The sequence below is a fragment of the Aythya marila genome, assembly GCF_965140915.1.
Source record: "Aythya marila genome assembly, chromosome: 25".
Classification (NCBI taxonomy): Eukaryota; Metazoa; Chordata; class Aves; order Anseriformes; family Anatidae; genus Aythya; species Aythya marila.
Genome location: NC_139066.1, coordinates 5,438,196 through 5,448,773, shown reverse-complemented (window position 1 = coordinate 5,448,773; position 10,578 = coordinate 5,438,196). Strand labels below are relative to the sequence as shown.

Sequence of the window (10,578 nt, the reverse complement as noted above, 5' to 3'; positions counted from 1 at the left end):
ACGCCCCGTTGTCTGCTCCTGCCCCCCGTGGGGGGCTCCACACCACTGGGCCGTGTTTCCCCGCGGCAGACAGCACTGGGACATGGGGTTTGTCCCCCTGGGACATTGGGTTTCTTTTGCCATGCTGACCTCATGTCTTGGGTCCCTGCAGCCAGCTCCGTGTTACTCTTTCATCAATGACTCCCAGGGGACACCAGGGAGATAAATCTGCCAGCACTGTGAGCCTGGGGTGGAGAGGCCACGGGCAGGGACCTGGCACGACAAGTGACAAGTGATATCCTTGCCTCCATGACCATGGATGGGGTCTGGCAGGGCAGGAGGGGTTAACCCAGGGGTGTGCTGGGCAGGATTGCTCCCCGTACCTCACTTGCACAGGTCCTGAAACCCCACAGGGCTCAGGACAACATTGCCAGCAGCCAGGACCTCTCCTCATCCCTCTGCAGGTGCTTAAGCCTCTGCCCTGCTAAAAAAAAGTAAACACTGGGGTGCACGAGGAGCAGACCGAGTGATTTATTGGGAACCAGGAGGAGTGGGGGGCTGCAGAACCCCACCCCGAGCAGCAGAGGCACCTGGCAGTGCAGAAGGAAGGGGTGGTGAAGGGTTAAGGCACCCGCCGGGCACCCTCCCCGCCGCCCCGCTGCCTGTTTTTACGTAAGTCCTTCCAAACATGTTTGTAACAACCCCCCGGTGATGCACCTTTGGCAAAAGTGGTTTTGGGTCCAAAGATCGGCGCTGGGACAAGCGACCTGCCGGCAGCAAACAAGAGCCCGCAGGGTATAAAACCACGGCGCGGTGCGGGGCAGCCCGGACCCGCCGGGAGGCAGCTGAGGAGGAGGAGGAGGAGGAGGAGGAAGAGGAGGAGGATGGAGGCTGGCATGAACATCCTGCACGATGCAGGCATCCAGGCCACGCGCTGGCTGCAGGAGCACTTCCAGGGCTCCCAGGACTGGTTCCTCTTCATCTCCTTCGCCGCCGACCTCAGGAACACTTTTTTCGTCCTTTTTCCTCTCTGGTTCCATTTCTGCGAGCCGGTGGGCATCCGGCTCATCTGGGTGGCCGTCATCGGGGACTGGCTCAACCTCGTCTTCAAGTGGTGAGTAGCCCCGGGGCGTGCTGGCACAGCTGGGTTCACCTTAACCCGGGGCAGACGCGCACCCAGCCCTGATGTGAGGTCCCGCGGCTCGGCTGTGAGCCTGGCGGTGATGGTCGGCGTTCTTCATCCCCAAGATTTTTAGAAAAGGCTCTTCCCCCTTCCCCAAAGGCAGGCAGGAATCAGCCGGCTGCATGCAGATGCAGATACCCCCCTGCCATCAGCTTGAGCCCGGCACAGCTCGGTATCAGCCGCGGGACGTGGTGCCAGCGGCACAAGGGGACCAGCACGGTGCCACCTCTGCTGTGCCACCCGGTGCCTGGCGTTGTGCTGGGGATTTGGGGCTGTTCTGTCCCACAACCAGATCCTGTGGGGTGCTCGAGGAGCTGTGCTGGGTGCTCTGGTTCTGTGCCTGCCCCACAGCTGGGATGCCCATGCTGATGGGGACGGGTGTCCTCCCCCTCTGCTGGCACCATGGGGTGGCTGCTTTCAGCCTGGAACAGGCCCGGGGGGAGCAGAGGGCCTCTTCTCAGCACGTTTACCTGCTCCTGGGAAGTTCTCACTCCAGGAATAACGGGGACAAGGCCGGGCAGTGCCTGCTGTGAGCACCCACCTGGGTGCTGTGCCCGACGGATGTCCTGGACCCGCTGCGGGTCCTTTGCCCCTTTCAGCTCCCAGCAGGAGCGGGGAGCGGAGCCGTGCTGTCTGCTCCAGCACCCAGCACCACCCCAAACCCCATTCTCCTTTCTTTTCAGGATCCTATTTGGGGAGAGACCGTACTGGTGGGTGCACGAGACCAACTACTACAGCAACGCCTCCGCCCCAGCCATCCAGCAGTTCCCACTCACCTGCGAGACCGGCCCCGGTAGGGTCCCGCACCCAAGGGGGGGGAGCACGGGGACGCCCTGTCCATGGGACCCAGGGGTCCTGGTCCCAAAGTGGGGGTGCTGGCATGGCCGGGACCGTTATCTCCGCTGTTATCACCGAGCTGCAGGGCCACTGCCGTGCCCTGGCGGGGCGGAGGCAGGGCAGCCCCTGCGCGGAGCGGACTTTTACCCTCGGTGTGCGCAGACGTGGCGGCTCAGCACAAATCCTGCTGGGGCCATGCTCGGCCGCGTGCCGGCAGCAGCTCCACGGGGAAGGGGCTCACTCGGTCCCGCTGCAACCCCGTGGGTATTTTTTGTTTGTGGTTGCAGCCAGCTTGGGGCTGCGAGTGGCCTCAGCACAAGCCATTGAGGATCATAGGACAGGCCTTGGAGCTTGAGCTGTGCTCCTCGTGCCATGCTGGCACCCGCTTGTGGATGGGTGCTCGGTGCCATGACCCCGCTGCGTGGGAGCCCCAGGGGACAGCCTGATCCCATGGGGGTCTGACCGGGGGCTTCCTTCTCACCCAGGGAGCCCCTCCGGCCATGCCATGGGTGCAGCAGGCGTGTACTACGTGATGGTGACCGCCCTGCTCTCCATCGCGTCAGGCAAGAGGCAGTCGAAGACGCTGAAGTACTGGTAAGCTGTGTGCCCAAACTGGGGGCCGGGCTGGGGACTGCCCCAAATCTGAGAAGGGAGGCAGTGGATCCCATATTGGCACGTTTCGGGGTCCCCGATGGCAGCAGGAGCTGACCCCACTACTGATGCTTCCCCTCTCTGTCCCTTGCAGGGTTTTGTGGATGGTGCTTTGGACGGGCTTCTGGGCGGTCCAGGTCTGCGTCTGTCTGTCCCGAGTCTTCATCGCCGCCCACTTCCCCCACCAGGTCATCGCGGGGGTCTTCTCCGGTGAGTGCAGCCCCTGGGCCCATCCCCTTCACCCCACAGCAGCCCCCCCAGGTCCCCCCACCACGTGCAGCAAAAGAGCTGAGGCCTTTTCCCATGTCTGGGGGATCCGTGGGGAGAGGCGGCCGAAGGGCGAGGGGCTGGCGACTCTCGGGGTGCAGCGGTGGCCGTCGGGGTGCTCTGACCACGCAGGAGCCCCCCCAGCTCTGAGCAGCGCTGCCTCCTCTCCCCGCAGGCATGGCGGTGGCTGAGACCTTCCAGCACGTCCGCTCCATCTACCACGCCAGCCTCCGCAGGTACCTGGGCGTCACCACCTTCCTCTTCAGCTTCGCCCTGGGCCTCTACCTGCTGCTGCTGGCGCTCGGCGTGGACTTGCTCTGGACCCTGGAGAAGGCGCAGAGGTGGTGCGCCCGCCCCGAGTGGGTCCACATCGACACCACCCCCTTCGCCAGCCTCCTCCGCAACCTGGGCATCCTTTTCGGGCTGGGGCTGGCCCTCAACTCCCACATGTACCTGGAGAGCTGCCGGGGGAAGCAGGGCCGGCAGCTGCCTTTCCGCCTGGCCTGCGCCGCCGCCTCGCTGCTCGTCCTGCACCTCTTCGACGCCTTCAGGCCGCCCTCCCACCTTCAGCTGCTCTTCTATGTCCTCTCCTTCTGCAAGAGCGCGGCCGTGCCCCTGGCCACCGTCGGCCTCATCCCCTACTGCGTCTCCCAGCTCCTGGCCACGCAGGACAAGAAGGGCGTCTAGGGGGGGGGCCGTGGCACGGGTGTCCCCCCAGGTAACGGCGCGGGCCCCCCCGGGGCAAGGAGCGGACCGTGGGACCGTGGGGTTTGTGCTGGTTCCTCTCCCCGTTACGGCTGCACGAGCAGTGCCACGACTCCACCGCCGGTGCCACGGGTGCTGGTGGCACGAGGGAGAGGGGTGGCACCGCTGGGAGCAGGGTGCTGTGCGCCCATGGGTGCTCAGGGGCTGCTGGCGAGGCAGTTCTGTCACGGGAACGGGCGGGCTGTGGGGGGGGGAGAAGGATTTGGAGACAAATTCGGGCTTGTGGGAGCCCCCCAGGCCCGTAGCCCATCAGCTTGTGGGCCCCGGTGTTCAGTATTCGCTGCTGCGTGAAGCAGCGTGGGGTTTAGGGGTGTGTGTGTGTGTGTGCGTGTATACAGAGGGGAAACAAGGGTATTTTATTAAAGCTGGAGGTGTATTTAGTTGGTGAGTTCAGCTGTCTCGTGGGCAGGGGGAACGGTGACCGAGTGCCACCCGCAGGGACTGGGAGGGGGCTGGAGGAAGGATGTCCCTGCGGGGATGCTGGGGACCAGCTGCCCTGGTGCAGGGCTCTCCTGCATCCCCGACCCCCTGCCCCGTTGGTATGGCTCCTGCAGGGCTCGTGTGATTAACAGTGGGGGCTGGTGGCTCTCGGGGACACCACGGTGCACACACAGGCTGCCTGCAGCCCCCGTGTCCCCGTGGGGCTCAGCCGGTGGCCGGTGCCGCATGGTGATGAAGACCAAGCCCAAAATCACCCAAACCACGCAATAAAACCAAAGGAACGAGGGTTGCTGCTGCTGCTTGCCCTCCTCCTGCAGCAAAGTGACCCAGCAGGAGCTGGTGGCCTGCACAGCCCTGACCCTTGGCCCGATCCTGCCGTGCACAAACAGCTCGGGAGCTGGCAGCGGGGGGGCTCTGCTCTGTGCGGAGGAGACCGCAGGTGCTGAGGCTGCTGCTCGTGGCAGATAAACGGTTTTAGGATGAAGGTTTCTCATGTTTTATTTCTCTGGTTATTATCGATATCTGGGCTGAAGTTGTAGTGCTAGATCTAGGAAGGAAGGAGAAAAAAAAAAAAAAAACAACAAACAAAAAACACTTATTCCCAACTCAGGCTTTTTTCAGCGTGGCTCCGCAGCGCCCCTTTTGTTTCTGCAGCCGAGATTGCGGCAGCCTCAGGAACCTCCCTGGAAGAAAATGCAAACCCGAGAGGCAGCAGGGAGTTGTTAATCCAGGAGGTTTTGCATCGGTACAGGCTCGGAAACACCCGGTGTGGTGGGGTTGGATGTGGTTTTCTGTCTCCCTGCAGAACAAAGCGCGAGGTGGCGGTTCCAGCTGCATTTAATTCTCGTGTCGAGCCAGCACGTGTGTGTTACCATGGCTCTGCCAGGCCTCCTCCAAGCACATGAACTTCCCTTTTTTAATAACGTGCTTGGTGCTAGTGCGGAAGAGCTTCAGGACTGCAGCAATGAAGCTGGTGCTACCTGAGGGCTGCTCCCAGCACGTCACAGCTGGGTCAGCAGCCGGCTGCCGTGCAGGGAAACACTGATTCTGGTGGTCAGCAGCAGCCCGGGGGCTTTAGCACGACCACCTTCAGCCCCCCAGCATCTGCAGAGACTTCTGAGTAGCCAGGAAAAAAAAAGCCAGTTTCTTGTTTTTAAAGAAAGGGCTCATGGAGACTTGCTCACAGGTTCAGCACTGCATCAGTTCTCTCTCTGAGCAGTAAGCAGCCACACCTGGTGCCCAGCTTAGTTTGGTCTTCTAAAAGGGATTTACTGACTCGAGCATCCCTCCAACTCCTGCCACGTTTCTCTTTCTCCCTACAAACGCTCAGCATAAGATCTTGAATCATTTTTCTCTGTGGTTGCTTGAAAATACCACTTTCAAACCCTCTGCTTCTTACCAGTTTTCTGATCTTTTTAAAAATGCATCCAGTTTATTGTGAATAAATAGGTTCACAAAGCAACTTGTACAAACTAAAAGCCATGGTACACTGCAAGCTGGAGGGCCCTTCTCTTGGTTTGTAGGAAGCTCGTAAAAGTAGTCATTATGCTCTTTAATTGCTTAAGCAGTGTACCACTTGCCTGGGGAAATTAAAGAAACCTCGCAGCATTTAGGGTCAGAGAAAAATGGGGATTGCAGTTTCCCTCCCCCTTTCTTCCATGAGCATCAAATCAGTTCACAAGAGATGCATTTTTTTTTTAAATGTCTTTATTCTCTGAGACAGAACTTGGTGGAGATGATGCAAAGCAAGGAAGACAGCCGTACTTTGAGAATTCTTTATGTTTCAGCTCTTTGGTGGCTGACAAATTCCTGGAGCAGAGCTTCCACTTCTCCTCGCCGACTCATTTTGGTCGCCTTGCCCTGAAAGCGGCCTCGCTTCCCAGCTCCTTTGCCTCCCAGCAGCTCTGCCACCCTGCAGTAACGACAGCACATGCTGAAGGCCACTCGTAGAGAAGAGGGTAGCCTTTAAATTTTAAAGAAACCACAGAACACGGTACCTGGGACCTAAATTCTCAACTGCTTCAACAGGTCCAGCTAGAAGGAAGAGTCCTGCTTCTTTTTCATCTCCCACAGTCAGGAACAGCAGGGTTTCCTGTGGACAGAGAGACAGACCTTGCTCCAGAATAGCCACTGCCCTCCTTTTTTCTGGAAAGGGTACAGAGACACGGGCTACAGGTCCCCTTAAAACACATAAACAAGTCATGAGTCCATTACTGAGACCAAAACTCAATTTGAAGTAAGAGGGAGAGAAGCTTTTGAATCTCTTGTAGTGAATCCTATGTTGTAGGGAACAGAACAGGTACTGGGGTATCCTTGACACAGCCGATGAAGATCTGTATGGCTTTTTAGGGACAGGCTCTTCTACGGTGCTCAGAATTTTTGCTGCTGTATTTCTTGACCACTGGGGATCCCCCTGTGCACTGAGGCTGCTGGGGACAATAACCTCGTGAAATTTTTGGAAGGAGAGATGTGTAGCTTGTGGCTGTGGCACAAACAGAAGCCAAGCCAGCCCCTGCCAGTGCTACAGACTTGAAGGAAAATGCCACTGGTGTCAGGTTTGGCTGCATCAACGACTCACCTCCATCCCTATCTCGTTAGCGATGATGTTCATGAACTCCGAGTCACCCTCTTTCCTGTAAGGATGGGTAAAAAGCCACTTCAGAGAGGAAGAAAAAAATCCAAGCCAGAGTCCAGAACATCAATCACAAACCAAAGGCAGTGACAGTAGCTAAGTTTAGCTTTTGTTAGTTTTCCATTTTGTTAAAGACTAAAATTTCCAACTGCCCTCAGAGAAGCTGAAAGAGCAGCCTATGATCATGCCTGGGGTTTTGATCTCTTGCTGTTAGAATGGAGACTATTTTTTTTCCTATAAATCTAAATTCTTTCTGTGCATTTCTGTGGATATATTAAGAATTATTTAAGTGTTTAAGGAATTGAGCTCCTCGGTTTTATTTGAAAACACTGAGGGCAGAAAGAAATCAGACACAGTTATTTCTTAGCTATAAAAACAGAGGAATTCAGTGACTGAATAACTTACACATTTCTTCCATTACACAACCTTCCAGAAGGCCCAGTCGGTTTAATATTTTGTTCACCTTGTTTATATCCATCCATGAGGAATGTTTGACTTTTAAACAGTAATTGTTGTAAGCTTGAGTAGGTGTCAGAGAGATGCAGCTACCATAAATCACATAATATCGTGGCTTCCTCCCCCTGTCCCCAAACTCCCCGTACCTGTGTAACACAAACAGCTGACTCTGAACAGGTTTGCTCTTGAAGTCCCGCGCTATCAAAACAGCAATGTCTCTAAGCAGGTTCAAGTTATTCTGAAAGAAAAGTGAATGGAGAGGACAGATAAGCCAGCGTGAACACCAAGCTTTGTTTCCAGAGACGGAGCAGTTTTGATAAAAACGGATGCTTAAAATTCAGTGGCTTGGGCCTGCAGGGAGCAGACACTGTCTGCTTTTCTCAGCCATCCCCATACCTTCTGAAGCAGTTTCACTGAGCTCTGCAGTCTCTTCACGGCCTCAACGTGCTCACCGGGTCCATTTCTGAAATCAAACAAAGAGCCTCAATTGATACTTAGAAGGATGAAGACAAGACTTATTAAGGGAGCAAAAGCAGATAGCGTATCATAAAGAACACCATGCAGATGCACCCTGAGGCTTATGTTGTATTTGTCAGAAGGAACAATGAAGATGAAAGAACCAAAGTGCCAAGGGTATTACTTGAGCAGTGAGGTTAGAGCCTTCTCAGTATTGTGACTTTGTTCAATGGACTTCAGAACTCTGTTCCCTGCCAGGAAAACCAAGTTGGTTTTGTTCTTTTTCCCTTTTTCTGTGCCAAGGAGTTTAATAACCTTGAAAAGAAAAACACTCTGGTCAGAAAAGGAGAACAGGATTTTGCTCTTACCCTTAAAAGCAAAGGGTAAGCAAATTAAAAAAAGCAAATTACCTAGTGGTAAAGGCCAGCCCCACCCCTTTACCACTAGGACAGTTTCCAGCACAACCTGGATCCTCAGGACTTTCGTTGTGCTCAGTCTGCATATGTGGAGCAAGGCTCCTGAGGGTAACTGGGCTGCAGCCCCCCTACCTGCAAGTCGCTCAGGTTGGAGACGTGAGTCCCGCAGCACATGTTGGAGTCTATGCCTTCGATGTTTATAACTCGCACTGGCCCTGTGTGGTCATCTGGTAAGCCACGGCTTCTCACCTAGCAAGGGGGGAGAGCCAAGGAGGTGACATGCATGCCACAACCACTTTGGTCCCATGTTCAGTGTCAGCTCTACCCCATCGCTCACTGTTTCAACTTCGGGGTCATCCGCAGCCAGCTCCCGCACTGTCACGGGCACCCTCTCCCGGATCTTCTCGTTCACGCTCCTCTCCAGGGCTTCTATTTGCTCCGCCGTCACGCTGGGGGTGTCCAGCTCGATGACACTTCGCTGACGGCCCAGCTCCCTGCATGGATGAGGGAATATCAGCTGCTGTGGAGAAGAGCAGCTGGAAGATCCCCCCGCGCAGCACCAAGTGCCATCCAGGACTAGCTTGTGGGGACGTGGTGACTGAAACGAACCACACCGCCCTCCTCTCCCTCCTCGTTACAGAGCATCAGATGCGTACCACGCATTTGGAACACAAGACGAAGTAAATATTTTGTACAGCTTGTCTCCAGCCCAGTCAATTCTCCCAGGCCCTCCGTGGTCAAATGAAATATCCAAGAGCTAACTGCTTTCAAATGATCAGCGATCACCTCCTCATGGCATATGCCAAACGAGATAAGACTGAGGTTCGAAGGAGCCTTTTTTCTGCTCACCATGAAGTCGTTTTGAATCCAAACATCAGGTCTGCAATGGCAGTGATGAGGTGCTGTCCTAGAAGAGATGTGCAAGCAACAGCTTTGAGTTTTGGACACAGGGGAAAAAACATTCCCTGCCAAAGTGTATTTTTTCTGCTGACGTTTCCACGACGTTTGGGAACCAGCCCAGGGACATGCCTGGAGGTGTGGGGCTGCTGCTCATGGTTGGAAACAGACGGAGGGGGCAGCTGCTGCTTCACAGCCCATGGGACCCAAGGGCAACACGGCGTGCTCGGAGCCCTCCCCAGTGGGTTGAGAGTTTGCTTCCAGCCCCTCTTGCAGCCGGTTTACAAACCACAGAGGGCTTCCCCTCTCAGGCAGCCCCAGGGACAGGCGGTGGGCACAGCACTGTCAGCTCAGCCTTCCCAATCCCCAAATTAGGGAGGACGAACTGGGCACTGACCCCCACCTCAGCCCAGACCGTGTGGCTCTGCCCAGTGCCCCTGTGGCTCGGTGCTACTGGTGGTAACGGGCACGGACCTGAGTGCTGCTGCATGTGGTCGAAGCGCCGCTCCCAGTCCAGCGACAGCAGCACAGAGGTGCCTGGCTCCAGCTCCGTCTGCACGAAGTGAACGGCCTCGGGGCCCCGGCGGGTGACACGCAGCACGGGCACGTCGCCGATCAGCCCACGGTCATCAGGCTGTGGGAGATGGGGGTCAGTGTCCAGGCCTGGGTCCCAGTCCCGGTCCCGGTGCAGGGTTCTGCTTCAGGGTCCTGGGTCCCAGTGCAGGGTCTCGGTCCAGGACAGGGTCCTGGTTCAGGGTCCCAGTGTAGGGTCCCAGGTCCCGGTGCAGGGTCTCGGTCCCGGGTCCTGTTTCAGGGTCCCGGTCCAGGGTCCCAGTCCCAGGTCCCTGTCCCAGTTTCAGGGTCCCAGTCCAGGATCCCAGTCCCGGTAGAGGGTCCTGATTCAGGGTCCCAGTCCCAGGTCCCAGTTCAGGGTCCGGATCCCAGTTCCCTGTCTTGGTTTAGGGTCCCAGTCCAGTACAGGGTCCTGATTTAGTGTCCTGGGCCTGGGTCCCAATTCAGCATCCCAGGTCCCTGTCTCGGTTCAGGGTCCCAGTCTAGGATCCCAGTCCTGGTCCAGGGCCCTGATTTAGGGTCCCAGTCCCTGTTCAGGGTCCCAGTCCAGGGTCCTGGTCCCGGGTCCCTGTCCCAGTTCACCATCCCAGTCCAGGATCCCGGTCCCAGTGCAGGGTCCCTTGTCCCAGTTCCCAGTCTCAGATCCCGTCCCCATCCCTCAGCCCCTCCATACCTGCCCGCCACCCTCGGGGAAGAGGATGGTGTCCTCCAGCACCACCTGGAAGCCCCTCACCGGCTCCCCACCGCCCTCGGGCCGCAGCTCCGCCGCCTGGCACGACACCACCTTGGTGGCGAACTGCAACAAAGAGGTGGCGGCACCGTGAGGGACGGGACCAGACCAGGCCTTACCGGGCCATACCGGGCCATAAACCCTGGCCCCGTTCCTACCTGCCGGGCCCAGCTGTCCCGCTGGCACTGGAACACCATGGTGGTAGCGGCACGGAACAGGACCGGTGACGGCGAGCGGCGAGGGACACGGGGCTGCAGGGCCCTGCCTCCCTCCACGGAAGCCCCTCCCCCTCCCG

At 57.4% G+C, this 10,578-nt stretch overlaps 2 protein-coding genes across 2 annotated transcripts; one reads left to right on the top strand and one right to left on the bottom strand.

Annotated features, from left to right (window-relative positions):
* Positions 1 to 835: 835 nt before the first annotated feature.
* On the top strand, positions 836 to 3,851 carry G6PC1 (glucose-6-phosphatase catalytic subunit 1). The gene is made up of 5 exons (XM_082778942.1): positions 836 to 1,093; positions 1,846 to 1,955; positions 2,485 to 2,593; positions 2,745 to 2,860; positions 3,093 to 3,851. The coding sequence occupies exons 1-5, from the start codon at positions 864 to 866 to the stop codon at positions 3,602 to 3,604; spliced, it is 1,077 nt and encodes a 358-aa protein (XP_082635068.1). The 5' UTR covers positions 836 to 863; the 3' UTR covers positions 3,605 to 3,851.
* A 359-nt stretch (positions 3,852 to 4,210) lies between these two features.
* LOC309887323 (alanyl-tRNA editing protein Aarsd1-like) lies at positions 4,211 to 10,539 on the bottom strand. The gene is made up of 12 exons (XM_082778941.1): positions 10,442 to 10,539; positions 10,227 to 10,349; positions 9,455 to 9,614; positions 8,933 to 8,990; positions 8,421 to 8,577; positions 8,216 to 8,332; positions 7,852 to 7,982; positions 7,608 to 7,674; positions 7,358 to 7,449; positions 6,702 to 6,756; positions 6,121 to 6,215; positions 4,211 to 6,035 (listed from the first exon to the last, which is right to left on the bottom strand). The coding sequence occupies exons 1-12, from the start codon at positions 10,478 to 10,480 to the stop codon at positions 5,900 to 5,902; spliced, it is 1,230 nt and encodes a 409-aa protein (XP_082635067.1). The 5' UTR covers positions 10,481 to 10,539; the 3' UTR covers positions 4,211 to 5,899.
* Between the last annotated feature and the right edge of the window lie 39 nt (positions 10,540 to 10,578).

Coding starts and splice junctions, on each gene's coding strand:
- G6PC1 (XM_082778942.1), top strand. CDS start 864: ATGGAGGCTGGCATGAACATCCTGCACGATGCAGGCATCCAGGCCACG. Junction 1,956..2,484: donor CACCTGCGAGACCGGCCCCG/GTAGGGTCCCGC, acceptor CTTCTCACCCAG/GGAGCCCCTCCGGCCATGCC. Junction 2,594..2,744: donor TCGAAGACGCTGAAGTACTG/GTAAGCTGTGTG, acceptor TGTCCCTTGCAG/GGTTTTGTGGATGGTGCTTT.
- LOC309887323 (XM_082778941.1), bottom strand. CDS start 10,480: ATGGTGTTCCAGTGCCAGCGGGACAGCTGGGCCCGGCAG. Junction 10,350..10,441: donor GGGACAGCTGGGCCCGGCAG/GTAGGAACGGGG, acceptor TCTTTGTTGCAG/TTCGCCACCAAGGTGGTGTC. Junction 6,757..7,357: donor CAGCTGTTTGTGTTACACAG/GTACGGGGAGTT, acceptor CCATCCTTACAG/GAAAGAGGGTGACTCGGAGT.